The following is a 27,618-nucleotide window of genomic DNA, read 5'->3' on the forward strand; positions in this document are numbered from 1 at the left end:
TTCCAGATTGCCAATCTGTTCTTCTCTGTCATCGAATCTGCTTTTGATTCCTTCTCATGTATTTTTCATTTCAGTTATTGTATTCTTCAGCACAGATTGGTTCTTTTTTTAATATATTCAGCTCTTTGTTGAAGTTCTCACTGTATTCATCCATTCTTCTCCTGAGGTCAGAGGGCATCTTTATGACCATTGCTTTCAGTTCTTTATCAGGTAAATTACTTATCTCCATATCATTAAGGTCTTTTTCTGAGGTTTTCTCTTGCTTTTTTTTTTTTGGAACATATTTCCTCATTTTGCTGACTGTTTCTATGTAGTAGGCAAAACTACTGCCTCTCAGTCTTGAAGGTGTGGCCTTGCGTAGGGATGACCCTTCTTGTTCAACCCTGCCTTAGCTCTTGGTGGTCTCTCGAATCTTTGTAGTTTTTGATATGGCCCTGTTGTTGAGGGTGTGTCAGGACCTGTCAGTGTTCTGAGGGGAGGACTCTCATTTAGCACTTAGTCTGATTGGAAGCCAGTCTCTCAGGCAACAGCTTCTAAAGTATGCAGATATATACAGTCCTGCGGGGCCACAATTGTAATCCCTGCTGTTCTCCAGATGTGGAGATCTGGATGTGTCCTCTGGGCGACAGTTGCAAAAATCGGGACTCTTGAGGAGTGCACAAGCTCCTTCCTAGGAAGTCTCATTGAGCTGTAGTGAGGCCAAGGGGGTATGAGGCTGTTGTCATTCTGCTTACTTCCCTGGGAACCCTTCCTTAGCCTCTAGGCGCAAAAGAAACCTGAGGCTCCAGGTTCCATGAATGGGCCTTTTTCAAAGGAAGCCAGGGGTTGTGTTTGCCTGCTATACGTGCAGTGCCCTGGGGGTGGTGGCCTGACAAGAGCTCTCTTTCCGATTGCTCCAGTGGAGCTCAGGGTCTCCAGCCCCATTGGCCACCAGGGCCAGGCAATCAAGTTGTGTCTCTATCTGGACTGTATGCTCCTCCTGGCTTCAGCTGGAGAGTGTGGGGGCCAGGCTTGGTCCTTTGCTTTGGGAAGGCAGCAGGAAAATGACTTGACTGTGTGCCCACAGCTTCAGCAATGCAGAGGAGAGTGCCCTGTCTGTGTGCGTGTGTCAGCTTAAAGGCAGGAGCGGGAGGATGCCAAGACCACTTGTGCCCAGCCACCTCAGCCACTGGAGCTCTCCGGCTTCAGCAGGTCGGCAGGGTAGTGCTACAATCGCTCAACCCTGTGTCTGAGCTCACCTGCCTGCTCCAGCAGGTTAGGTGGGGAGCGCAATGGCACCTCTGGCTCTGGGGAGTGTTTCCACCATCCCCCACCCCTCCAGCTGATGCCTTTGGATTTATGAATGACTCTCCTTTACATACAGTCTCAGTACGTGCCACACTGCTGTCATTTCACTGGCTTTAGGGTGAGTGAGACCACATGCCTCCCCTGCCTGTCTGGGTGTGGCCCTTTCTATCCTCTGTTGGGGACCAGGTGTTCAGCTAGTTCTCAGGTTCTTTTCAGGGGAAATTGATCCATGTGTAGCTGCATATTTGTCGTGTCCACGGGAGGAGGTGAGTTCAGGCTCCTCCTTCACCACCACCTTGAACTGCCTTTGACCTGGGAATGTGTAAAGGTCCAGGTGCAGGGCCCATCCCAGACCCATTCGGTCAGAATCTCTGGGAGGCAGGCAAACATACAGTGGTACCAGACCTGATTTTATTAAAGCTCCCCAGGCCTGCAGTCCTGGCTCACCCAGCGGGTCACTGCCTGCTAATTCAGTGTGTCTTTGCTTGTCCCTTATTAAACTTTTATTGCTCTGTAGGAGGTGGTTGAAAGCATACATCTCTATACTCACTTTTCCACATGGAACAAGGAACGATTTAACTGCTCTTATACGTTTGGAAAAATAATCTTCCTAAAACAAGCGCAGAAACAGAATAAACTTTTGGCTTTGTCTGTGCAATGCGGTCACGTTAGGCTTACATAACACACGTGACCCCACACCAGCACGGCTCCCGGGCTCTATCTGGCTGCTTGTGTCCACGAGGATGCTATGGGTGAGACTTGCTCCTCTTCTGCGATGACTCACATCATGGCCTATTCCTTCCTTGGGCTCTTCTGTTGAGATGAACCCACTCTGTGAGATAAACTGTTAACTAAACAACTCTGACATCTTGGAAAAATGTTCCCTTTGCCTCCAGGATCTCGTGGCTCATTATCTGTGACTCTGATACCCTCCCATCAAAATGTCTTTAATAGCTTGGTTTTACCCAAGAGGAAGAGGAAAATGGCTTCCATGGCATGAGAATTTCTGGTCTAACATCTAAAGGTTGGCTGAAATCAGAAAGAGATTCCACAGATAAATTATTTCAATATATTTTCCAATTAATGGAGTCTGCCTAGCATACGACTCAAACACAGTATTTTCAGGTAGGATGAGTTGGTCCAAGGTTGCAGATGTCAGCAAGGGCATGGATTCCAGGCTGGTTGCTTCCAAATCACCTTGTGCAGCTCTTTAATCAGACAGATTCCTGGGATTCACTCCCAGAATTTCTGATGTAGGAAGTTTGAGGTGGAGCTTGGTAATCTGTCCTCTTAAAGATTCCCAGGTGATTCTTGGAATTTAGTCCAACCCAGGCTGAATTGTTTAGTGCTTGGAGATAAGGAAACATGATGTTTGGGTTCTACTGAAAGTAATCGATGGTGTCTTCCTGGTCCAGAATTGAGTGGGAATAACAGCTAATGCTGTGACTGCTGGGGCAGGGCTGCAGGGTGGGACGCAGTGGTGGGGTGAGACTAGGAGGCCCTGTCCAGGCTCGGGGAGCCGTGGCCTCTCACACAGTTGACTCTGTGGCACTGGGCGCATCCTCACGCGAAATGAGATGCTACCTTAGCACATTTGGTGTGTTTCGAAGTCAGGGGCTTTTGAAGAAGATGCATTAAAGCACTTACAATGCTTCAGATAAGTTGTAGACTTCGAGCTGGGCCACACTGATAGGTAATATTTTATTTGGCTTTTTAAACTTTATAAAGGGCCTCTTTGTCTTTCATTACTACGAGAGCTCAGGAACCAGGGGGATAAATCTTTATTTACAGCTGCTCCTTCTTAGCTCCAAGGCCAGAACCAAGTTGGGTTCCGACACAGGGACAGATTACAACTCCAGCGACTAAGGCTGTTCGTTGGTAAATATGGTAGGGTGAGCTGAGGCGCTTCCAGGCCGTCGGGGTTTACACTGCACGTGTGGATTGTTCTGAGGACAAAGCCAGCCTGTTACCAAGCCAGCCTGATGTGGCTAATGGCAGTTCTGGCACCGGCCTGGACGGTAGGGGCTCACTTTCGGCTCCCTCTCAGCTTGGCAGGTTTAAAAAGTGTTTTTTAACTGAAAGCCCCAGGGATTCCGGTACAAAAATGCTGGAAAACCTCAAGTACGCTGGTATGTTTATAAAATCACAGGGGCCCCAGTCCCACCCGAGAGAGGTCAGGGGAATGCATTTGTCTGAGCTCACGAAGGTTCTTGACCAGAGATTTCTATTTGATTTCATCTACATCCGCAGCAATTCCATAACTGAGCAGTCAGTCATTTATTACGAAAGTTAGGAGTGTGTTTCTGACTGGGACCAGGCGCCTCTACCTGTGTTCTCTCTCTCTGTCTCCTCGTTCAAGTATGGGAACTGAAGGTTTTGGACAAACTTCCTTCCTCAAGGAGGGATTTTTAGTGTGTCACCCACCTGTTGTGCGGGAGGTACTAAGCAACAGATGCCCCACGTGGAAGGCTCCGTGAGTGCCATAGCTCCGTGAGTGCCACAGCAACTCAGCTTGGTCCCCACAGCAACTCAGCTTTGGGAGATGGAGAAGCTGAAGGAAGGCTGGCCTGGGAGCCGGGGCCTTGGACACTGGGCAAGGGCTCCCGTGGGGTGGGGACAGCACATCCCAAGGCAAAGAACCTGTGGATTCTGGGTTCTCCATGTGGTTCCCTGCATGTGACGTTTCTGGGCCAAGAGATGAGGATCAGGTTGGAGAGACAGACTGGTCCCAGGTGTGGCAGCTCCGACAGGTGGGCACCTCTATGTTCTCTCCAGGTCACCTCATCAGACCCCTGACTTTGGCAGTGAACCTCAGGTAGACCTCTCCACACTCCAGAATCCTACACTAGCTGCCCCCGTGACACCTTCATCTCAGAACTGGATTCCCCCACCTGCTCCACTCCTGGCTGTCCTGATCTCATCAGCAAAGACAACAACAGCACAGGAACTACCTCTGATTCTCCTCCACCCCTCCTCCCTCCACGTGAAATTTACCAATCAGTTCTGCTGACTCGACCTCCAAGACATTCGGCCAAGACACGAACGCTCTTCAGCTCCATTCCCTGCCCCCTCCTCCATCAGAACAGCCTCCTGGCTGTGGGATCCCCCTGCCCTCCCCCTGCAGCCACTGGAGGCACCCTGTGAAACAGATCTTGTTGTTCCCCTCATTGGGTGGAGTAGTTGGTTATCAAAGTCCTGTTAGAGCGGGTTCAAGTGTCGGGGACGTGCCGCCATGCATCCAGCCAACTCTTGGAGACTTTCACTTTGAAACTCCCAAACGGGTGATGCGGGGCAGGGGAGGGTGGTGGGCTGTCCTTCTCCCAGGTGCCCCAGCACCTGCAGCTCATCCACCGTCCCAGGAGGGGGCCATGAGCACCTGCTGCAGGGGGTGGGCTGGTGCACTGGCTGGGGCTCAGCCCTCTTGTCTCTGTGAGGCAGGACATAGGGGTATCTGCTGACAACGAGGAGAAGGGGGAGGAGGGAGTGGGTCTGGGGACACACCATGGAGGCTCAGCCAGCCCTTGCCACTGCCTGGAAGGCTCTGGCCTAGAATTTTCACATGGCTGGTGACTCTGTGACATTCAGATCTCAGCTGAAATGTCACCTTCTCAGAGAGGCTCTCCCAGACCTCAGAATCTAAAATAGCTGCCCTGACACTCGCAATCACATCACCCTATTTTAATTCTCAGAATAGCATTTATTGCTGTGAGATATTTAGCTGTTAATTTTTTTACTTGTTTACATGTGTGGGGCTCTGTCTCTTACTAGAGACACTGGTACATACTGAGCTCTGAACAGATAGAAAAATCTTAATGCATAAGCCTGAAACATTCTTTCTCCTTCCAGAAAAAGTACAAATGTGCTGTGATGGAATACAGTAGAATGCAAAACCCATTTTGGGTATGTGAACTTGAATTGCCTGGGATTAAATCCCTGTGTGTGTATGTGTGTGTCTGTGTTGTGTGTAGGTATGTGTGTGTTTCTGTATATGTATTGTGTGTTGTGTGTGTATTGTGTATGTGTGTGTCTCTGTGTATTGTGTGTGTACATATGTGTGTTGCGTGTGTGTATCTCTGTGTGTCTTTGTATATGTATGTGTGTGTTGTGTGTGTATTGTGTCTCTGTGTATATGTGTGTCTCTGTGTATGTGTGTGTTGTGTGTGTGGATCGTGTATGTGTGTGTGTGTGTGGACGTATGTGTGTTGTGTGTGTGTGTATGTAGGGGAGGGGATGCATCCTGTAGCCTTGGCTTCATCAACAGCCAATGTAAGTCCCGAGTGGTCTGTACCCACCTGGGCAAACAGCATGTACTGAGCTGTGTACCCGTCTCCTGTGCCTGGCTTCCTGCAGTGAGCTGGTGCACAGATGGAGCTTCAGACACCAGCAGTGAATATTATGTAATATCTGAATTAAGTGTATCAAGAAAGTATATATATATATACCTGAAAAAACCAAAAACACTAATTCGAAAAGATACATGCACCCCAGTGTTCATAGCAGCATTATTTACAATGGCCAAGGTATGGAAGCAACCTAAATGCCCATTGACATAAAGAAGATGTGGATAAAGAAGATGTGGTGTATATATATGCAATGGAATACTATGCAGCCATCAAAAAGAATGAAATAATGCCGTTTGTAGCACCATGAATGGACTTGAAGGGCATTATGCTAGGTGAAATAAGTTAGACAGAGAAAGATAAGTACTGTGTGTTATCATCTATATGTGGAATCTAAAAACTATGACAAACTAGTGAATAAATCGAAAAGAAGCAGACCACACACATATAGAGAACAAGCCAGTGGTTACCAGTGGGAAGAGGGAAGGGGGGAGGGGCAATATAAGGGTGGGGGAAAAGACTTGCTATGGAATTATATGAAACCATGTGCGTGAAACTTTTGAAAGTTGTAAAGCACTATAGAATTTGAAGAATCTTTCATTCAATAAAAAAATTTTAAAAAGAAAGAACCTTTAAAATGGGGAAATGGAGCAGCCAGGCTCCACTCCCTAAGCCTCGGCTCCATGTCTGATCTGGGCTTAAGGATCCTTCTGGCTCTGCAGACAGCTGCGGTCTTTTCAGGGTGAAGCCTGTCAGCCTGGGGTGAATGCAAGCAAAGTTTCATGCGTCTAAAACCGGCTCCTTTTGTCTTAAGGTGATGGTTTATATTTATAATTCCTTTAAAAAAAATCTAATCCTTCCAGGATAAGATTGTAATTAGCCAAAACATTCTTATGTGTTCTTTAAAAACAAACAAAAAGACCCCACAGGATACCCAGTTTAAAATAATCCATGGGGAGGGGGAAGGGTAAGCTGGGAGAAAGTGAGAGAGTGGCATGGACATATATACACTACCAAACGTAAAACAGATAGCTAGTGGGCAGCAGCCGCATAGCACAGGGAGATCAGCTCGGTGCTTCGTGACCACCTAGAGGGGTGGGATAGGGAGGGTGAGAGGGAGCCGCAAGAGGGAGGGGATATGGGGATATATGTACACATATAGCTGATTCACTTTGTTGTACAGCAGAAACTAACACACCATTGTAAAGCAATTATACTCCAATAAAGATGTTTAAAAAATAAAATAAAATAATCCATGGAAGTATGTGTATGTGCTGTACATGTGTTTCCTTCCTGAATCTCTAGTGATGGTCCTGAGGTCCTGAATGGCCTGGGATTGGACTGGTGCACGATTCTCTAAAAGGATAAGATAGGAAGCGACTGTTTATTTAGCCAAGTAGCTGGGACCACTCATCCTCCCACGGGCAGGAAATCCTAAAATAGTGAACAAAAATAAACTCCAGAAAGAAAAGGGATTTCCTAAGTGCTGATTTGGCCCATCCTTTCCGTTTAAGCCATGGACACATTCATCAAACTTCCCATCACCTTGGTGGCAAGCTCGGTAAATTTGAGGAACCATAAGCAGCTAACTTTATGAATGGACAGTTTCTTCTTCTGCCTGTAAAAAATGAGCTCATGTAGGTAAGATGAAATGCCGTTAGGGACCCTATGATTAGCGATGATTCCTGTTTACTTTTTCAGGAAAGATCAAAGTTCCTTGGGCTTTACACAGGGACAACTGGAGACCTGGGGGTGCTTAACGTGGTTGAGTGGTTGTCTGCAATTTTTCCTGATCTGTGAAATTCACCTCATCGACTAGCCCGTATATTGCAAACCATATAATCTGTTGGGTGGATAGACAGAGTTCTGGACTGCAGTGTTTTCTGTTTTTCATTTATTTAGGCTGGAGGAGGAAAAATAGACCCAGAAGAGGCACTGATCTATGAAGAGGATTTAGAGGAAAGAGATGGTGTTGAAGGCGATTTGGAAGAAAGCACGAAATTAAAACTGTTCCGCAGGCTGGCCTCTGTGGCTTCCAAGCTTAAGGAGTTCATTGGCAACATGATAACCACCGCGGGGAAGGTGGTTGTGACGATTTTACTGGGTTCATCAGGTGAGGGTCTCCGACTCCTGGTGGAGCACAAGGAGGGAGCTGGCGAGTAATGAAAGGAAGGGTTGAAGAGAAAACAAAGAAGGAAGCAGTTCTGTTCCGTGGCACCAGAATCATAGCTGTAGCTTTTGTAAAATTGGCCACATGTACAAACACGCACATGTAGCTTTTCCTGTTCAGATCTAGGTTTGATGTTTTTCGATGGTTGCTGTTAACCTCCGTAAAGCAGTCTTCTTCCATAGCTGTTAGGTGACATCATTTTCTATGTGACGATCCGGACAACTGCTGTCCTCCCTCAGAGCCTGTGAATGGTGATCTGGGACAAGGGACAGTTTTCGTGGTCCCGTCCAGAGCTGCACATGTGCTCTCTGAAAGCTTTTCTGTTTACATGGAGTCACTAGCAATCTTAATGTAACTCTCCAGGATAGACTATTTTTCTTCCAGAGTTAGATTGTAATCTTCCAGCACAGACGCTCACTTCCTCTCGCTGTTGGCTGCGGGCTGCTTGTTCCATAAAAACGTTATCTCCATCTTCGCCCCCTTCCCCGTTGCCCCAGAGGTACTGTGAACTTTATTCCATCCTGCTTCGGTGAAATTTCACGAGATGAAACAATTTAACTGTTTTTCCATAGGAAAGTTAAAAAATGGAAAAGTGAATAGTATTTCTCGAGAAATGTAACTCAGGATTTTGATGGGAAGCCATTGCTCCCCCCAAAGTTTTTAAATACCTGTAAAGGAATTACCTCGTTTTACATTTCCCCGTTTAGTGGTAGTGCAAATCAGATTTCATCAGGCAGGGCAAAGGTTTCGTGAGACTTTAGCTGCCACAGAATGTAGTATTATGAATCCTAGTTAACAAACAAACAAAAGCAAATCATTATTTTAAAAAATGTATTGGGGAAAGTTAGAGTGCACATACAGTATTCCTGAAGAATTGGGGGAGAGTAGATAGATGGACACAGGCAAGAAAATAAGCGGATGTTTGCGGGGCCCAAACGCCACAGGTAGGGTTTCTTCATCACTGGTATTTCCCCATATTTACAAATTTCACTTTACATGTGACTTTTTTCATGTTAAGAATAGCATTAATTCTGATTTTTCAATAAAGTGTGATGAATTGTACTAAAAGCATAGGAAGGAAGTTCACTTCATCTCCAATAGTGACGTTTCCTGCGAGGCGCACGGTTTCTGCGTCTACGCGGTGTCTCACTCTAGCGTTTCTCCCTCCTCAGGAATGATGCTGCCCTCTCTGACCTCGTCCGTGTACTTCTTTGTGTTTTTGGGTCTGTGCACCTGGTGGTCCTGGTGCCGAACCTTCGACCCCTTGCTGTTCAGCTGTCTCTGTGTCCTGCTGGCTATCTTCACTGCGGGACACTTGATTGGACTGTATTTGTACCAGTTCCAGTTCTTCCAAGAAGCAGTCCCTCCCAACGACTACTATGCCAGGTAAGAGGAATCAACTGCTAGACATTTCACAGTTCAGTAAGCTAATCCGCGAGCCCTCGGGAGGGCCCCCTTATGACCCTGCCGGGCACTGTGCATCTGCTGGGGCTCTCCTGGATGCCCATTGACGTGTCAAGCCAGGTTTGGCAGGGATGGGGAAGCTGGCTCTGCCTTGAATGTATTGGCTGACACTGTCTAGAGTGAGGAGGTGTCGCTTCAGATGGAGGTGCTGCTGGGACACGGCGGGCAGGGGAAGCTGCTCATTGTAGCAAAGGACAGACAGATGGTCTCAGCCATGGAAAGAGACCCAGGAAGAACATTTTACAGCAAAGGATAATAAGGACATGTCAGAGCATCAGCTGTAAGGAGCTCTCAAGGGCAAACAGAGGACAAACTGAGCATCATTTATCAGCATCGTTAATCAAAAACAAATGATTATAAAAATATAAAAGTAAAAATGCATGAGTCCATGATGTGTGTGTGTATATGAGAGAGAGAGACAGGGAGACAGAGAGAAATATCTAATTTGCTTCAGTTGTCAGTGATTACTGTCCTAAATTCTTACTACGAAATGGGAATTAAAGGTAAAGAACCCAGCATTTACTTCGACTTTTTAGAAGGAACTCCAGGCCATTCTCAGTTAATGAGGGAAAACTCTTCTTGACAGGATGACACCAGCTAATGAAAGGGAAAGGAATACTAGAATTAGAAAATTACCATTTATCAATCAATTTTTAATGAAATACTTAGATCTATTCACAAACTGAAACCACGACTTAAAGAGGTTGCTGGGATGAAGGCTGTTTGCAACAACGACGGAGTATAACCTCACTGATTATTATTTGCTAATTACAAAGGGAAAAGACCTTTGCAATGGTGGTCAACACCTTAACCAATTGATCCAAACTAACATTACCAAGGTGGGATCCCTTGACATTTCAGACTTCTAGGCTTGATGCATTGTGGGGAATATGGCATCATATTGTTAAACCTTTAGACCTAACTTTCGCTTTACAGGAAATATAAAGGATAGAAATATGATTTAAATGACTCCACAGGGAGAAAAGGGAACCCTCATACACTGTTGGTGGGAATGTAAATTGATACAGCCACTATGGAGAACATATGGAGGTTCCTTAAAAAACTAAAAATAGAACTACCATACGACCCAGCAATCCCACTACTGCGCATATACCCTGAGAAAACCATGATTCAAAAAGAGTCATGTACCACAATGTTCATTGCAGCTCTGTTTACAATAGCCCGGAGATGGAAACAACCTAAGTGCCCATCATCGGATGAATGGATAAAGAAGATGTGGCACATATATACAATGGAATATTACTCAGCCATAAAAGGAAACGAAATTGAGTTATTTGTAGTGAGGTGGATGGACCTAGAGTCTGTCATACAGAGTGAAGTAAGTCAGAAAGAGAAACAAATACTGTATGCTAACACATATATATGGAATCTAAAAAAAAAAAAAAAAGGTCATAAAGAACCTAGGGGCAAGACCGGAATAAAGATGCAGACCTACTAGAGAATAGACTTGAGGACATGGGGAGGGGGAAGGGTAAGCTGGGACAAAGTGAGAGAGTGGTAGTGTATATATGGACATACCTACACTACCAAATGTAAAATAGCTAGTGGGAAGCAGTCACATAGCACAGGGAGATCAGCTCGGTGCTTTGTGACCACCTAGGGGGGTGGAATAGGGAGGGTGGGAGGGAGACGCAAGAGGGAAGAGATATGGGGATATATGCATATGTATAGCTGATTCACTTTGTTAAACAGCAGAAACTAACACACCATTGTAAAGCAATTATACTCCAATAAAAACATTAATAAATAAATAAATGACTCCACAGGAAAGCGATCATCAAAGTCCAGAATGTACAACCTGTAAGGGAAACGATCTGGTCTCTTCAAAAATCAGTATCCTGAAAAAGAAATGTATGTGGAGGGAGTTGGGCAGGGACTGTTCTAGTTTAAAGAAGTGAGGAAACCTCACAGACAGATGGGAAGCCTGACCCTGGATTACACCCTTGTTCAACGACAAATCTCTATGAGGCATTCTGAGGTTAAAAGGGGAAATTTCAATAGTCACTGGTTATTAGCTGACAGTATAGAATTCCTGTTAACTCTTAGGTGTGTGATTGTATGTGGATATCCAAGAAAATGTTGTTAATTTAGACATACATGGTGAATTCTTTAGGGATGTCTGCGACTTCCTACTGGTTTAGCAACCATTGTGGGAGAGACCCGCAGACCCACAGAGGGAGATAGAAAGAGAATGAGAGAAAAATAAATAAAATGATCTAAACTAGGTGGTTGGCATGGGGTTATCCATTGTCCTATTTTAACTTTGATTTTTCTGTGGAAAAGTCCAGAATGGAAAGTTCCAGAAAAAAAGAAAGGGGAACGGAAGTGGCAGGAGAGAATTGTGGGTTTGGTGAGAACAGTGTGAGGATTCTCTCCATGCGCCCAGCGAGGTGGTGCAGGTGCTTTTCGTCTTCTTGTTGAAGTGAGATACCTGCATTTTAAAGGAACATGAATAATGTTATCACGCGGACAATAGAGATTTCATCCTTCTTCCAGGAGATCCTAAGATGGTTTTCGTGTGACAGTAAATGTGAAGAAGCGGGGAGTGTGTGCGCGTGTGTGTGTGTGACCCACTCTCCTTACTCACAGTACTTACAAGCTAGTTTGTGGCTATCTCTGTACAATGCTAAAAAAAAAGTGAGTCAAGTCCTAAAACCACTTATAGTCAGATAAAAAAGATATACCCAACACACACACACACACAAACACACACACACACACAGAGTCTACCTAATTCTAAATCCAGTTTGCTTAACCTGGAGGTGTAACAAGCATAATTCCATCTAAAAAGAGAAGAATGTTGCATAGACACAGAACACGGAGGAGACAAGACAATAACCTAGGTGCTTATTGATGGACTGATGGATAAAGAAAGCTTGGTATAAACATATAAGGAATATTACTCGGCCATAAAAAAGAAGGAAGTCCTGCCATTTGCAACAATGTGGGTGGACCTGGAGGGCATTATGCTGAGTGAAATAAGTCAGACAGAGAAAGACAAATACTGTATGATCTCACCCTATATGTGGAATCTAAACAAAAGTCAAACTTATAGAAACAGAGAGTGGAGTGGTGGTTGCCAGGGGCTGGGGGGTGAGGGAAATAGGGAGGGGTGGGTAAAAGGTACAAACTTTCAGGTATAAGATTAGTAAATTCTGAGGATCTATGAACAGCAGGTTAATCACACTGTATTGTAATAACATTGTATTGAAATTTGCTAGGAGAGTAGATCTTAAGCATTCTTACCAAGAAAAAAAAAAAAGAAAGGAAAAGAAAAAGAGTAACTATGTGAGGTGATTGATTGTTAGTTAACTTGACTGAGGTACTACATTTCACAATGTATACTTATATCAAATCATCGTGCTGTCCACTTTAAATATATTACAACTTCACATGTCAGTTGTACCTCAATAAAGCTGGGGGGAAACTGCGAAGCTCTTTTTGTGGTACAGATTTACACAATATTTATTTTAGGCAAGAGTGAATAGATGCAAAATTTCAGTACAGACATTAGTTCTAGATTAAATGAATATTTCAGTTTCTTCTAGACATTTGATTTTTGGTTTATTGAACACATGTAGAAAAAAGTTTTGTACTTTTGGAAGGGCTGACTTTTAGGGGTGGTTTAATTGGAAACGTAAATATCTTCTGTGGGGCCTTAGTCTCCCCATACCCCCCAATTTAAGACTCTTTTCTGCTATCTAGAGACTGATGATAGGAAGTACAAAGGATATTCAGAACCACTTTGAAAACACTTTTTCTGTACAGGATCAGTTAGTACTGTAAATATTTTTGACTTTGCAGGCCTACGGTCTCTGCCGTAATTCTTCCAAGAAGCTATTTTATTGCAAAAGCAGATCTGGATGAGGTTTTAAAGAACGTGTGTGTCTGGGTTCCAGCAAAACTTCGTGGACACCGAACTTTGGATTTCAAACTATTTTCACATTTCATGAAATATTATTTTTCTTTTGATTTTTCCCAACCACTTAAAAATGTAAAAACCATTATTAGCTCACAAGTCCTATCCAAACAGGTGGTGAACCAGACTTCCCAACATATGGTGTGGATAATAGCAGTCCTGATAGTTTAACAACTTACCATATTTATTTGTATTTAGATTGTCTCAAAATTATGACTGTAAGTTATAAACATTTTGAAGATAATTACCTTGAAAAAGTTTAAAAGCTTCATTGCTATAATCTCATAGAGTCATTAGAAGTTGGGTTGCTTATCAGAGTATAGATAGTTTGAGCTAAACAATGCAATATACACACATTTATATATATACGTATATACGTGTATGTGCATGTATATATATATATATCACATATACGTATATACACTGCCTTATTGTAGAGTCTTCCCCCCATTTACTTGGTGACAATAGGACATTGCCTTTTAGCCCTTGAAAGCTTGAAAATTTACATATTTTATACAATAGCTTTTTCTTAAGGCATAATTTCAATGCATTGCTTTCCACCAATGAATTCTGAGTTGGAAGAAAACAAACTGGAAACAAGCAGGAAAAAAAAGTCATCTTGCGTAGGTGTTTGTCCCAAATTTCATAACCACAGAGACTCCAGCTCGTGTGTCCAGGTTCGGATGTGGCTCTCCTCAAAACAATCCAGGTTGTTTTTATCTTCTTGTAAGCTTTCAAATAGGCTTTTTAATGAGAACTATCTTTATTTTTAGAAATATTGAATTGATTTATCGTTAGTATAATACGTGCTTGTTGGTGATTATTTGGAAAAATATAAAGAATCAGGAAAAACACTTGAAAAAAATATAATCCTAACTCCCCAAAATACTGTTCATTTTTGGTCTGTATTCTTCCAGTATTTTTCCTATGCATATATGTGTTTTTTAAAAACAAACTTTGGATCGTGATGCACATGCTGTTTTATAACTTGCTTTATGCAAGTTCTGTATCTTCCCATGTTATGAAATGTTCTTCTAGAGTGTGATTTTCATAGCCTGCAAAGTGTTTGATTGTGTTTGATTGTGTAGCTATCTTATAGCGTAGTCAGTCCCTGATTTCTGACCAGGGAGATTAGGATTACTCATTTTTGCCCTCTTGAGTGACGTTGTAATGAGCACCCAGGTTACTTGTAAATTTAGGTAAAACTCATGATGACCAAGAAGAAAACCCACGGTCCTCAGTTGTAAAGGAGCCTCCACGGGGCTGGTTAGTGCTCTGCCCTGCGGGAGGGTCTGGAGGTTTCCCTGGTCCTGGGCCCACACGATACTACTCCACTGGTCTGTACGCAGGTGTTGTGACCTCAAATCCCGCACCTGTGTGGGGCACACCTCTGTGGGCTCGTGTTTTTCTAGAGTGATGTCTTCTTTCAGCCCAAGGGCCCCAAGAGATCATATGCTCCCTTCCAACTGCACCCGCACTGGGGGTAGTTTTCCATCATTCTAGCCAGGGAAGCACGTGGAGAAGGTGGGCAGGGACCAGCAATGGACGGGGTGAACTGGAGACCCGGGAGGACGTGGAGGAGGGGCAGGGAGGAGGGCTGCCTGGGGAGGAGAGTTAGTGATTCCCTCCCATTTGTGCACAGACCTGGCGTGACCATATTTTCCAAAACAAAATTCAGGGCTCTTTTTTGACAGTTATGAGTGTACCTATGGGAAGGTAAGGTGGAGTGAGAGTAGGATTCTGAAATGCTGGAGCGTATGGTTTTATATGGTTATAACCATAAGAAAATGTAGTGCCCCTTCTTGTGAAGTTGATCCAGCAATATAAAGCTTTAAAACGAATCCACATAACTTATATAAGACAGATAACATACCACTCAACACAGTTTGTTTAATGGAATGGAGCCCAATCCCAACTTACTCTGGCAGGTCTCCCTAAGAAAAATGGCAGACTAAACAAAACTTGGCTTAGCTAGTCCCAACGGTGGCCCCTTCCAAAGGTTTTGTGTTTCCTGGGGAATTTCTGTAGACAGGAAACACCTTATATTTTGAAGGCAAGGAGGCAAGGATTAAGGTGTTGGGCTGGTGTTCAGAGTCCTCACCTGTGTTCCTCCTTGTGAGGTTGGCCAGACTGATGAAGCCACAAGTCCCAGCCAGCTTGTGTCCTGTGGGTTTTCTGCACCGAAAGTGCGGGAGGTGCGCTGGGTGGAGGACGGGACAAAGGCAGGTGGACCTGACTTGCTCTGCAGTGTCCCTGAACGTGAGCAGAAATGCACTGAATACTGTAAACAAATGTCTACTCATCGATGACTTCACGAAAAGCCAGTTTTAACAGTTTGTCAGCTCACTGTTGACTGTTTCCTTGTGAAGATGACACTGCAAGCAATTCTGAGGTGAACTCATCTAAAACAGCCCTGGACCAAAGGCACAGGGTCTTTGTTTTCTCACCTTCAATTATCTGGACAATACAGGTGAAAGTTCTGATGTGGGCCAGGGTGGAGGGCTTGACAGGAGAGTCAAACGTCTACTGTTTTCTTATCATGACATAGAGAATGACGTAGCCAGTACATTTACTTCTCACCCCGAGTCGTGAATGTTTGTGCACGGTGGGCACTGAAATGGGTGTGTGACTGAATAACTCTAAGTCGTGTCTTACCACCTCTTACTGGCTTTCATTACAGCTCTGAACTTGCTCTACAACAGTCACAGGAGTCACGGGTTGGATTTCTTTGCTCAAATTCATTTTGTTGTTTTGCTGCTTTTTTCACCTTAAGTTGTGCAATTTGAAAATGAACGAGAATGTGGGAAGAAATAGGGGAGATTCTCGGGTCATTCCCTATGGAGGCAGCATTTTCTATTAAATAAATACACAACGATTTGTCCTATGTTGCCCTTTCCACGTCCTATTTCAATAAATCACGATAAGAAAATGCATTATGTTTAGTGAAGGAAAACCCTATGTTTATTCCAGTGTTAAAACAATGTAAGAGAGAAAAAGCAAAGCCTCAGACTCCAGCATCACTGTTTAACTATTCTGTGACAAATGAGGAAAATGTGAAAAAACAAACATGACAAGTACAGTAGTATTTATTATATTTACCCTATTTTTATACTAGTCATAAAAATGTCAATAATATGTCAGGAGTCATAACAGCCCTGATGCTGTATGTCTCTGGCTTCTAGTTTGGAGAAGCCAGTGGGTCCTCTAGAAAGTGACACAAGGCAGTCAGCCCTTGGGTGACGTTGGCTGCAGTTGGCTTTGTAAGTGGCTGTCTAATCCAGGTTGTTTAAGCGTGTTTGCAGCCTCACCCAGGATGGCCACGGTGTTGCCTCTCATTAGAGCCATCTGAGCTTTGGTAACACAGACAGCACAGAAAGGCGAAACGGTTCTTAATGGAGGCCAGTTGGCAAGAACCTCCTCTGAAAGCGGTCCAGTGTGGGGATAATTAATGTCAAGTGGGTCATCTTAATGATGAAGAATGTAAATGGACCCACTGGTTAACACTTTCTCTTTTTGTTACCGATGGCACCCCAGGTAATCAGTGGTTGTTTAATTTATCCAGTTGGTAGGTGACGTAACAGTAACCAAACTTTTGGTTTCCTTTTGGAAAGATTCTTATGATTAAGTGACAGGTGTTAGACCCAGTTCATTTGTGCTCATCTAAAAGGCAAAAAATAGGAGCCAAGAGACATGAATTGACTTTCCACAGATAAATGGAAAATCGGTAGAAAGTAAATACTTGAACCCCTGAGTCCGTTTGGGCGATTCCCCACAACCTCGTGGTCACCTGGGGCCATAAGTGGGTGTGGTGTTGACCCAGGATCCCAGGGTGACACCTGGCATTGTGTACAAAGCAGCTACTGCCTCTCACCAGGCAGACGACCCTTGGCACTGGACGTCTGTCCAACCAGAACCTGAAACCTCCCAACCTGGCCTTCCAGAATTCCAGCCTTGACTACCTGTGTCTCACCTTTGCTGTTGAGGGCGTCTACCCAGACAGGAAGGGTCTCTGTCTGGTTTTCAGGGAGGATCCGCCCTGTCCTCTGTGGGACCTGGGTGCCCTGGCTGACCTCACAGGTCAGGCTCATTCTGGAGCCTTCATTTCTGCAGAGCAGCTCACCTGCACAGGTCACCATAGGTCAGGACCTTCTGCCCAAGTGCTGTCCCTGCTCTCAAGGATAAAGTGGGGTCCAGTGAACCTTGCCAAGTAAAAAAATGACTCATTTTACATTTAGTCTATCAAAATATGAAGAGGAACAGAGATTAGGCATAGTTGGCGGTTGTACTTTTTCTAAATTTGCTCCAAATGATTAGTACTAATGAGCATATTACAGATTATCTCTGGATGGTACATTTAGGTGCTTTCAACCTTAAAAATTAATAGCAAATTAAAGATGGTAGAATTTCTTGTGGGAAGAAGGACTGTTCCTTCAAGTTAAGATAACAGCTGATGAAAAATTAAAGTGATCTTTTGAGAAAGGGCATTTTGGAACAAAACAATTATTTTGCTATCAAATGTTTATTGGAAAGTGTGATCATCTTGTTTATTAGAGCTAAGATTCTTATTCATGGTCTGGATTTTAATTCAATGCAGTAACACCTCATTAATTTTTTACACTGTAGATAAGCCAATTTGGCTGACTTGCAAAGTATTTTGAGGATAAATATACTGAATGATGTTACCTCGTAACCGCTTGGCTTTCTGAAGTTCAGAATGTTACTTATGCAGTAACTTCAGCTGTTGTTATCTTCATTTTAGTTCTAAGCAACTGACTCAAGGATAAGAGATTAGCTCTGGAAATGGGAACCAAGAGGCATTGATTTTTCTCTTCAGAGTTTCTTCTAAAGAAGCTTTTTTCTGAGAAAATTTGACAAAGGTTTTCATAAACTTGCTAGTTACTCATTTTTGGTGGAAGTAGTATAATTGTTTTTCTTAACAGCCTTCATGAGGTATAATTGATATGAAATAAACTGCATATATTTAAAGGATACAATTTGATCAGTTTTGACATAAACATACCTGTGAAACCATCACCACAATCAAGGTAATGAACACACCCGTCCATCCCAAGAGTTTCCTCATCACCCCCCCATTTTTTTAATATATGTTAACTTTAAAGATTATTTATTTATTAAAAAATAATTTTGGCCGCACCCCACGGCATGTGGGGCCTTAGTTCCCCGACCAGGGATTGAACCCGCACCCCCTGCATGGGAAGGTGGTGTCTTAACCACTGGACCACCAGGGAAGTCCCTTCTCATCCCCTTTTAATCTCTCCTGCCCTCAGCCTCCTCCCATCCCATCTCCAGGTAACCACTGATGGCTATCTCTAACTCGATTAGATTATATTTTCTAGGATTTTATATAAATGGAATCATATAGTATATACTTTTTAATGTTACTATTATTATTATTGTTATTGTTGATATTATTATTAGCCTGGGTTGGGGCGGGAGGCAGGTCTGATTTCTTTCCCCATGCCTAGTTGTTTTGAGATTTAGCCATGTTGCAGTGTAAGGGTTCATTTCTTTTTCATCCTCTCTTAGTATAGTCAATCTTCTTAAATTTCAGGCATTCTAATCGTTGTGTAGAGGCAATTCATTGCGGTTTTAATTTAATGCATTTCCCTAATGACTAGTGAGGCTGAGAATTTTTTCATGAGCTGATTTTATGCTCATATATCTTTTTGATGAAGTGTCTGTTAAAATACTTTACCCATTTTTAAAAATCTTCTTTGTTTTCTTAACAATTGTGTTCTGAGAGTTGTTTAGAAAATCAGGATACAAATCATTTATCAGATATATATTTTTCCAAATATTTCCCCAGTCTATGGACTATCGTTCTCTTACTAGTGTCTTTGCAAGAGCTGAGTTTTTAGTTTTGATGAAGTGCACTTCATAGTCGTTCTTTTTTGAATCGCACTTCTGGTGTGGTAGTTAAGAAATATTTGCCAAGCCCAAATTCAGAGAGGTTTCTTTTTTGTTTTCTTCTAGAAGTTTTAGTTTGTTTTGTCTTTGATGTCAAATAGTTCAGAATCATTTTTTGAAATGACTGTCCTTTCTTTTGCACCTGTTAAAAATCAAGAGTCCATGTGCATGTGGTTGGGTTTATATATAGACTATTCTGTACCATTGATCTACTCATCTTTATGTCACTGTCTTGATTACCTGTAGCTTGATAATAAGTCTTGAACTTAAGTAATGTTAGTCTTTCTTTTTTTTACATTTGAAGTTGTTTAGGCTATTCTAAGCCCTTTATGTTTCCATATGAATTTTAAATCACTTTGTCAATGTCTACAGCAAAGCCAGCTGGGATTTTGTTTGGGATTGTATTGAATCTGTATGACGGTTTGGGTAGCATCAAGTCTTCTGATATATGAATATGGTATATCGCTCCATTTATTTAGATTTTCAAATTTCTCTCAGCAATACTTTTAAATTTTTAATCACAGGTATTGCACATCTATTGTCAGAGTTATCCCTTAAGTATTTAATAATTTTAATGCCTTTGTAAATGGTAGTTTTTATTTCTGATTTTTACACATAGTACATAAAAATACAATTAATTTTTGTATACTGATCTTGTATTCTGACACCATACCAAACACATGTATTGATTCTATAAGATCTTTTATAGATTCCATCATGTTTTCTACATAGATGGCCATGTCATCTATGAGTAAAAATAGTTTACCTTCATTCTTTTCTATTTGGATATCTTTTACTTCTTTTCCTTTTCTTATCACACTTGCTAAAACTCCAGTTCAGTGTTGAATTAATAAGGAAGAATGGTTATTCTGTCATGTTCTCCCCTGTGGGGAAAAGCCTTTGGTTTTTCATCATTAAATATGATATTGGTTGTAGGTTTTTCATAGGTATAGGTTTTTCATAGTTTTTTTTTTATTAGGTTGACAGAAATCCCCATCTATTCTTAGTCTGCTGAGTTTTAATCCACAATTGATATTAAATTTTGTCAAATGCTTTTTGTGTATCTATTGAGATCTTTTTTATTCTTTTCTAGTCTGTTAATATGGTGAATTGATTTTTGATTATTAAACCACCCTGGTATTCCTAGGATAAATTTCATTTGGTCAAGGGATATTACCCTTTTTATATATTGTTAAGTTTGAATTGATAAAATTTTGTTTAGAATTCTCTCATCTGTGTTCATAATAGATAATGGCTAGTAGTTTTCTTTCATTGGGTTTTGGTATGGAGTAATGATTCAGGTATTTCAAATATTTCCTGCAAGAGTTGTTTTACAATTTGTATTATTTCTTCTTTAAGTTTTTGAAAGAATTCACTTGTGAAACTATATGAGCTTGAAGTTTTCTTTATGGGAAAGTTTTTAAGCACAAATTCAATTTCTTTAATAAATATAAGACTTCTCAGGTTATTTCTACTTGAATGAGTTTCCGTAGTTTGTGTCTTTCAGAGAATTTGCCTTTGCATGGAAGATGTCAAATTTATTGGCATAATGTTGTCAATAATATTTACTTATTTCCTTTTGAATATCTGTAGAATCAGTAATGATGTTGTTTAATTTATTCCAGAGATTAGTAATTTGTACCTTCTTTATTTTTTTTCCTGTTCAGTCCAGCTAAAGATTATCAATTTATCATCTTCTCAAAGAACTAGGCCTTGTTTTTCTCTGTTGATTGATTTCAGCTCAGATTTAATTTCCTTTCTCTTCTTCCTTTGTGTTTATTTGACTTAATTAAATTAAATTAAAATTTGGATTTAATTTACTCTTCTTTTTATGTCTCTTTTCTGTCATTATTCTAAAGGAGGAAATTGAAGTCATTGATTTGAGCTCTTCTTTTCTAATATAGGTGTTTAGAAACAATTCAATTTAAGTCTAAATTTCCACTTAAATACCACATTAGTAACATCCTACAAATTTTGATATGGTATGTTTCATTTTTAATTCAGTTCAAAATATGTTTTAATTTCCATTTGAGTTTCCTCTTCGATCCATTGGCTATTTATATTTGGTTTCCAAACATTTGGGGATTTTCCAGAGATATTTCTCTTTGGATTTAATTTAATTCTGTTGTTGTCAGAGAATATCATTTGTGCTGTAGTCCAGAATGTGGTCTATTTTGGTTAATGTTCCATGTGGTCTTGAAAGAATAATTTTTTTAATGAATTTGCCTTTTAAATCATGTAGAAAATTTCAAAAGTGGATTTAAAACCAAAATTACAATACTACTAGCTTTTATAATTGCCCTTGTACTTACCTTTACTGAGGTCTTTATTTCTTGATGTTACTGTCTAGTGTCCTTTTATTTCACTTGCAGGATTCCCTTCAGCATTTCTTTGCGGGGCAGATCTTGTGGTCATAAACTCCCTCAACTTTTGTTTATCTGGGAATGTCTTAATTTCTCCTGCATTTTTGAAGGATGGTTTTGCCAGATATAGAATTCTTGGTTGACAGCTGTTTTCTTTTAGTACTTTGAATATATCAGGCCACTGCCTTCTGGACTCCAAAGTTTCTGATGAGAAATTAGCTGATAATCTGACTGAGGATTACAAGTATGTGACAAATTGCTTCTCTGTTGCTGCTTTCAAGATTCTTTCTCTGACTTTCAATAGTTTGATTATACTTTGTCTCAGTGGGCATCTTTTTGAGTTTACAAGCTTCTTGAAGATTCATGTCTTTCATCGCTTTTGGGAAATTTTCAGCCATTATTTCTTCAAATATTCTTTCTGCCCCTTTCCCTTTCTCTTCCCCTTCTGGGACTCCTCACAATGCATTTGTTGGTCTACTGGGTGGTGTCCCACAGGTCTCTTAGGCTCTGTTCACTTTACTTCATTCTTTTTTATAAATTTATTTATTTTATTTTTGGCTGCATTGGGTCTTCGTTGCTGTGCACCGGCTTTCTCCAGTTGCAGCGAGAGGGGGCTGCTCCTCATTGCAGTACGTGGGCTTCTCATTGCAGTGGCTTCTCTTGTTGTGGAGCACGGGCTCTAGGTGTGAGGGCTTCAGTAGTTGTGGCACATGGGCTCAGTAGTTGTGACTCGCAGGCTCCAGAGTGCAGGCTCAGTAGTTGTGGCACATGGGCTTAGTTGTTCCGCGGCATGTGGGATCTTCCCGGACCAGGGCTCGAACCCATGTCCCCTGCATTGGCAGGCAGATTCTTAACCACTGCACCACCAGGGAAGCCCTCTTTTTTTCTTTTTGTTCCTCAGACTTGATAATTTTGATTGTCCTATCAAGTTCACCGATTCTTTCTTCTGTTTCCTCAAACCTACTTTCGAATCTCTCTAGTTATTTTCATTTCAGTTATTGTACTTTGCAGCTCCAGAATTTATTTTTGGTTTCTTTTTTTATAATTTCTCTTCATTGATATTATTATTTTGTTCAAACATTTTCTTGCCTTTGTCCATGTCTTTGTTTAGCTCTTTGAGTATCTTTAAGACAATTTTATAAAAATCTTTGTCTAGTAAGTCCAGTGACTGCACATCTTCAGGTATGGTTTCTGTTTATAATTTCTTTTCCTTTGACTAGGTCATATTTACCTGATTTTTTTGTATACCTTATGATATTTTGTTGAAAACTGGACATTTGAATTTTATAATGTATTAACTCTGGAAATCAGACCCAGGGTTTGCCTCAGTTTTTAAAAAATTGTTGTAGAGTCTTGACTGGAGATCAACCTGAAGTGAAAGCTTAAGGTCTTCCCTTTTCTTTTCTGAGTCTACATCTTTTCCTGGGCATTTATGACAGTTTTCTGAATTCCTCCATATACATGGTTGTTCTCGAATGTGTCCCCCCAAAAAAAAGATGTGCCTCCTTTAAATCCCCTGGAAGCTGTTTCAGTCAGTTGAAACAATGATGACCAGCTTTTGTACCTGCACTTCAGTCACCATAAGCAGCAATCTGCAATTCAAATACAAACCCCAGTATTTGGAGGACAAGGTGCTTATTGCCCACCCCAGCTCCACCAAGCCACACCATGAATGCAGGTTGCCAATCCCACTGCTGCCTCTCATGGGGCTGGAGCATGGGGAGTGGGGACCTGCTGCCACACTGAAGGCTGAATTTGGCCAATATTAACTGTAATTTTCCAGCCAAGCTTTTCTCTGGAAACTTCAAGCCTTTAAGTAAACTCCAGAGTTCCAAAATAGTTACTTTAGATAGTTTCTGCAGGTACAATTGTTGTCTGGATCAGAAGACAGATCCTGGTGCTTTCTACTCCATCATCTTCCTTGTTGTCCAATCTCTGCCTTTTAATTGGAGATATTTAGATCGCTTACATTTAATATAACTATTAATATTTTTAAGTTGAGATCTATCATCTCTCTGTTGTCTTCTATTTTCCTATTTATTCTTTCTTCCTCTCTTTTTCTATATAAATTAAAATTTCTTATGATTCCATTTTACCTCTTTTATTGACTTAGTAGTCAACTCTTTGTTTCGGTAAATTGGTGGTTGGTTTAGGGCATCAGTAATTCATATTTAAGTGATATTATACTACCTTTGTATAATATAAGAACTGTTCAATGATAAAATGCAATCTCTCCCTTCCTAGAATTTGTACCATTGTTATCATCCATTTTACTTTTATACTACACTATTATTATATTTGTTTAAAGGGGTCAATTATATTTTAAGGGTTTTTAATTAATAAAAAATTCATATTTACTCAGGTATTATTATTTCTCATGTTCTTCCACACGTCCACATTTCCATCTTTATTATTTTTCTTCTGTGTAAAAGAATTTTTTTCACATTGTTTTTTGTAGTGCAAGTCTACTGGTGATAGTTTTGCTGGATATAGAATTCTAGGGTGACAACTTTTATTTCACTACCTGAAAGATGTTGCCACACTGTCTTCTCACTTGCACTGTGTCTGACAAGAAATCTGAAGTTCTTATTATTGTTACTTTGTATGTTAATATTAATGAAAAATTGTTGTGCTCACCTTCCTGATAACTGCTTCCCTGAATTAAAAAAAAGAAAAAGAAAGAAAGAAACAAACAAAAAAACCAGTCTACCATCCATTCCATGATTCATTGGGTTTGGAACTGGTTAACGTGACCACTAAGCCAGTATTTCACTCTTCTAAACCTTTTAACCCCATCCACACTAACATGTATGACATGAAAGAGTGAATTGTATATTAATTTTATCTCTATGACAGCAAACACAAATAAAAATTGTTTTAGGGCAAATAGACAATTTTTTATTAGACATTTATTGATGGAAGAGGATTTTTTTTCACAAAGATAACCTTTGTCTTTCTTTAAAACTACTTTCAGCTATATTTCCATGATACATGTTCATTAAAATATATTTGTGTTTCCCTAAAATAGAAAATTCCCAAGCATGGTCCATTCAGCTTATAATTTTTGTTGGACCACATTACAAGGACACTTTGTAGAAAGTTGTGGCCATTTCCTATGACATGAACCTGAGAAACTTAGGACTTTATTCCAGAAAAACATAGAAACATTTTTACCTGGACTTACAGGGAGAAGATCTGGGTTTTAGCTAGTCTTCTGCCAATTGTTTCCTTTTCTAGATATGTTTGCTTCTTCCTTGGATAACTTTAGTTTAGTTACAACTTTTCTTACAGAAGATTTCTTGCTTTCCCCTGTTCAAGCATTTCTCCATAAATGGATTATCCAGTCTTTTTCCTTCTATTTCTCTGACCTTTCTGGCACTACATGAAACTCCTTGGTCATTAGCTTGCAGGTTTCTCTTTAGCGCCCTTCATATAAATTAAAATGTAAGAGCAGACAATCAGCTACTCTCTTGGAGAGTGAGATACCCTCCTGTGGGGTCAGTGAGGTGCTCCTGTGCCCTTCAGAGGTAACTCCTGCTGCTCTTGATGCTCAGGAAGAGGTGGTGCAAGTCATCTCTCTGCACCCACCATCTAGTCAAAGCAGTTCTACAGGAGGAAAAGCTTGACAACCACTTTCCTGTGGGTGAACATGTCAGAGCACATTCTCTAAAAGCGTTCCACCGTATTTGAGTAGTATTCCTGCTAGCATGGGTGCTCTGTGATGACAGGGTTAGTATCTTATTTACCTGCATATCCTCAGCACTAACTGTAGTGCCCAAAAGACTCAGGACTCAGCACATAAAAGGACAAATTTAATAAGTGTGTCCTATAGTAGAGCTTTCTGCTGATTAATACCCCTTTCTTAGGGATTCCTGATACTGTTGGGGTTTTCTTATTTTACCACTTACTGCACCTGAGAAATGGGGTGGTGTGATTTGACGCCAGCAGACCTGGATACATAAGCCCCACCACTTAACTACCTTTTGATTCATTTGTGCCTCAAATCTGTATGTATGATGGAACCAAAAGCAGATCCCCACCAGAGCTCGCCTAAGACATTCAACATAGTGCCTGATTCATCCGAGGAACTGTGTGCTTGGCATGGGTCTCCTTCTCTCTGCTTTTGTAACTTCATTCGTTATTAACTATGTAGGGCTTTAAAATGAGGTATTTAAGTCCATGTTTACATTATAGCTACTTAGAGAAAGTTATAGTCGTGGGTAATAGAAGTACCCACATTTTCTGGGTTTTTTTCTTATGCTCCCAGCATGGAAGGCTGCAGGGCTTAGGGCCTGAGCTTGGTTTTGTCATAAGAAGCTGTGCAGGATGACCAACTGGTCCTGGGAGTCCTGGTCCTGACTTATTTCTCACAGTGCTCTCAGAGGTGAAAATATGTTCAGGCACGGGAAGTAGACCATAAATCTACAACATTCAGAGAATATGAATTTTCTCTTATGAACTCAAGATGTGACATCAGAGAAGGGTAGAGGGCCTTAAATAGTGAAATGGGAGGGACCTTCCACATGACCTCAATGTTTCCATCAACTATCCCTGTTCTGAAGACAGCACACCTTGTACCTGGTGCAAAATTGTCCATGGACAGAATGATTTTATTAGAAGGCAGCGTTCTGCACATGTAGGGTTAAGCCCAATTACAGCAAACTGGCAGAATGTTAAGACACACATGTGCCAAAAAGGACTTCAAAGCCGTGATACAGAGCCCGGGGGACTCAATGTAAAGTTTTTCCAAGCTTAAGAAAACAATGTTGTACGGAAATGGTCAGATTCCAATTTCTCAAAAGTGTCTATGAGTTTGGCATGGAAACGTGTTTAAAGTATAAGTAAGAAACTAATGAAAAAAGACGTTAAACATTGGCTGTGTTTTTCATATGATGCAATGCAGGGGGAAAGGGGGTTGGAAGCCAGAGTAGCAAGAACTCATGTGTAAAAGCGGTCTGTCCTCACCCAGATGGGACGCCGTATGGACCGGAGAGCATCTTGCTGGGAGGGTCACTTAGAGGTAGATTCAGTCTCCTTCCAGCGAAGACATTTGTCTAAAGTTGAGGAAATTCCTTAAAAGGGCTGGAAACACAGACCTCCCTTTCTGTGGACATCTGACTGGCCTTGCCTTTTTCACAACTTGTCCTTGCTTTTATTCATGTGTAAAACTGATTCTGTTTTGCCCCCTGCCAGCAGTTAGATTTTTGGCCTTTCCTGGTACTCGCTGCACCGTGGAGTTTTGGATCAGGAGGAGATTCTGACTCCCTCTGCTGGCGGCTCTCGAGCTGTCTTGCTGGCCCAACGTTCTCAAGGATGGTCCCCCACACACACCAGCTCTGCCACCTTGACCCCGTAATGCTGGGGCATTCTGCGGGCAGATGTATCAGAAGGTGGGGGTGGAGGATGAGAGCAGACAAGGTGGGTGCCGTTGAAAAGGTGACCCCAGGAGTTTCTGTTTTGCCCGCTTTGAGGGGACTTCTTTTTCTCCTTGAGGATCACTGAATCCACAGACTCTCCCCGTTCTAGACTTGAAAAGTCATAAGAGCAAAGACAGTAAAGGCTGTTGAAATGAAACCCACCAGAAGCATCAAGTCTGTGTCCCATTACGTCCAGAACAAGACTGCAGCTCACCTCATTCACATTCTCCTTGACTTAGAAAGTAATTGTGGGCCATTCTTTGCAAAGCATCTTTCTCAGTTTAATACAGGAGACATACAGATTGTGGGTGTGTAAGAGTGCACATGTATGAAACACCAGAAGAACCTATGTTTTGCAGAAACCAGTCTACTATTGTCAGTATCCTCAGTGGCCTTCTTCTCTTTCCTTTGATCCCATTACCAGGATGAAGGAAAGAGATTTTTCTTGCTGAATAACCTAATATTAATAAGACAATGTTGTACATTTGCACACCCTCCCTGCCACTCACCCAGACTCTCCCAACCTGTGCCAAATATTCCCACCCTGGAAGAGCTCTGTTCCCTGAGGGGGACTGTGCTTCTACTCCATCTTAAGAAGGACATTATTTACTCTTCTTTGCCAGCAATAACAATATAGTATTAATTAAAAAGCTGTGACTCTGGCATAAACCACATTCATGTCATACTTCATAGTAATAACAACAGTAGT

The 27,618-nt window shown here is 41.5% G+C and overlaps 1 protein-coding gene across 4 annotated transcripts in view; it reads left to right on the forward strand.

Annotated features, from left to right (window-relative positions):
* The window catches only part of PIEZO2 (piezo type mechanosensitive ion channel component 2), a gene marked incomplete at its 5' end in the record, with an annotated part of 334,873 nt that overhangs the window by 192,951 nt on the left and 114,304 nt on the right, over positions 1–27,618 (forward strand). For all 4 annotated transcript variants that reach the window (XM_082668432.1, XM_082668434.1, XM_082668433.1 and 1 more), the window contains 2 exons: positions 7,530–7,740; positions 8,970–9,183. In XM_082668432.1, the coding sequence (XP_082524558.1) occupies positions 7,530–7,740; positions 8,970–9,183 (425 nt within the window). The remainder of the gene's footprint in view (positions 1–7,529; positions 7,741–8,969; positions 9,184–27,618) is intronic.

Source organism: Grampus griseus, assembly GCF_964374135.1.
Source record: "Grampus griseus genome assembly, chromosome: 12".
NCBI lineage: Eukaryota > Metazoa > Chordata > Mammalia > Artiodactyla > Delphinidae > Grampus > Grampus griseus.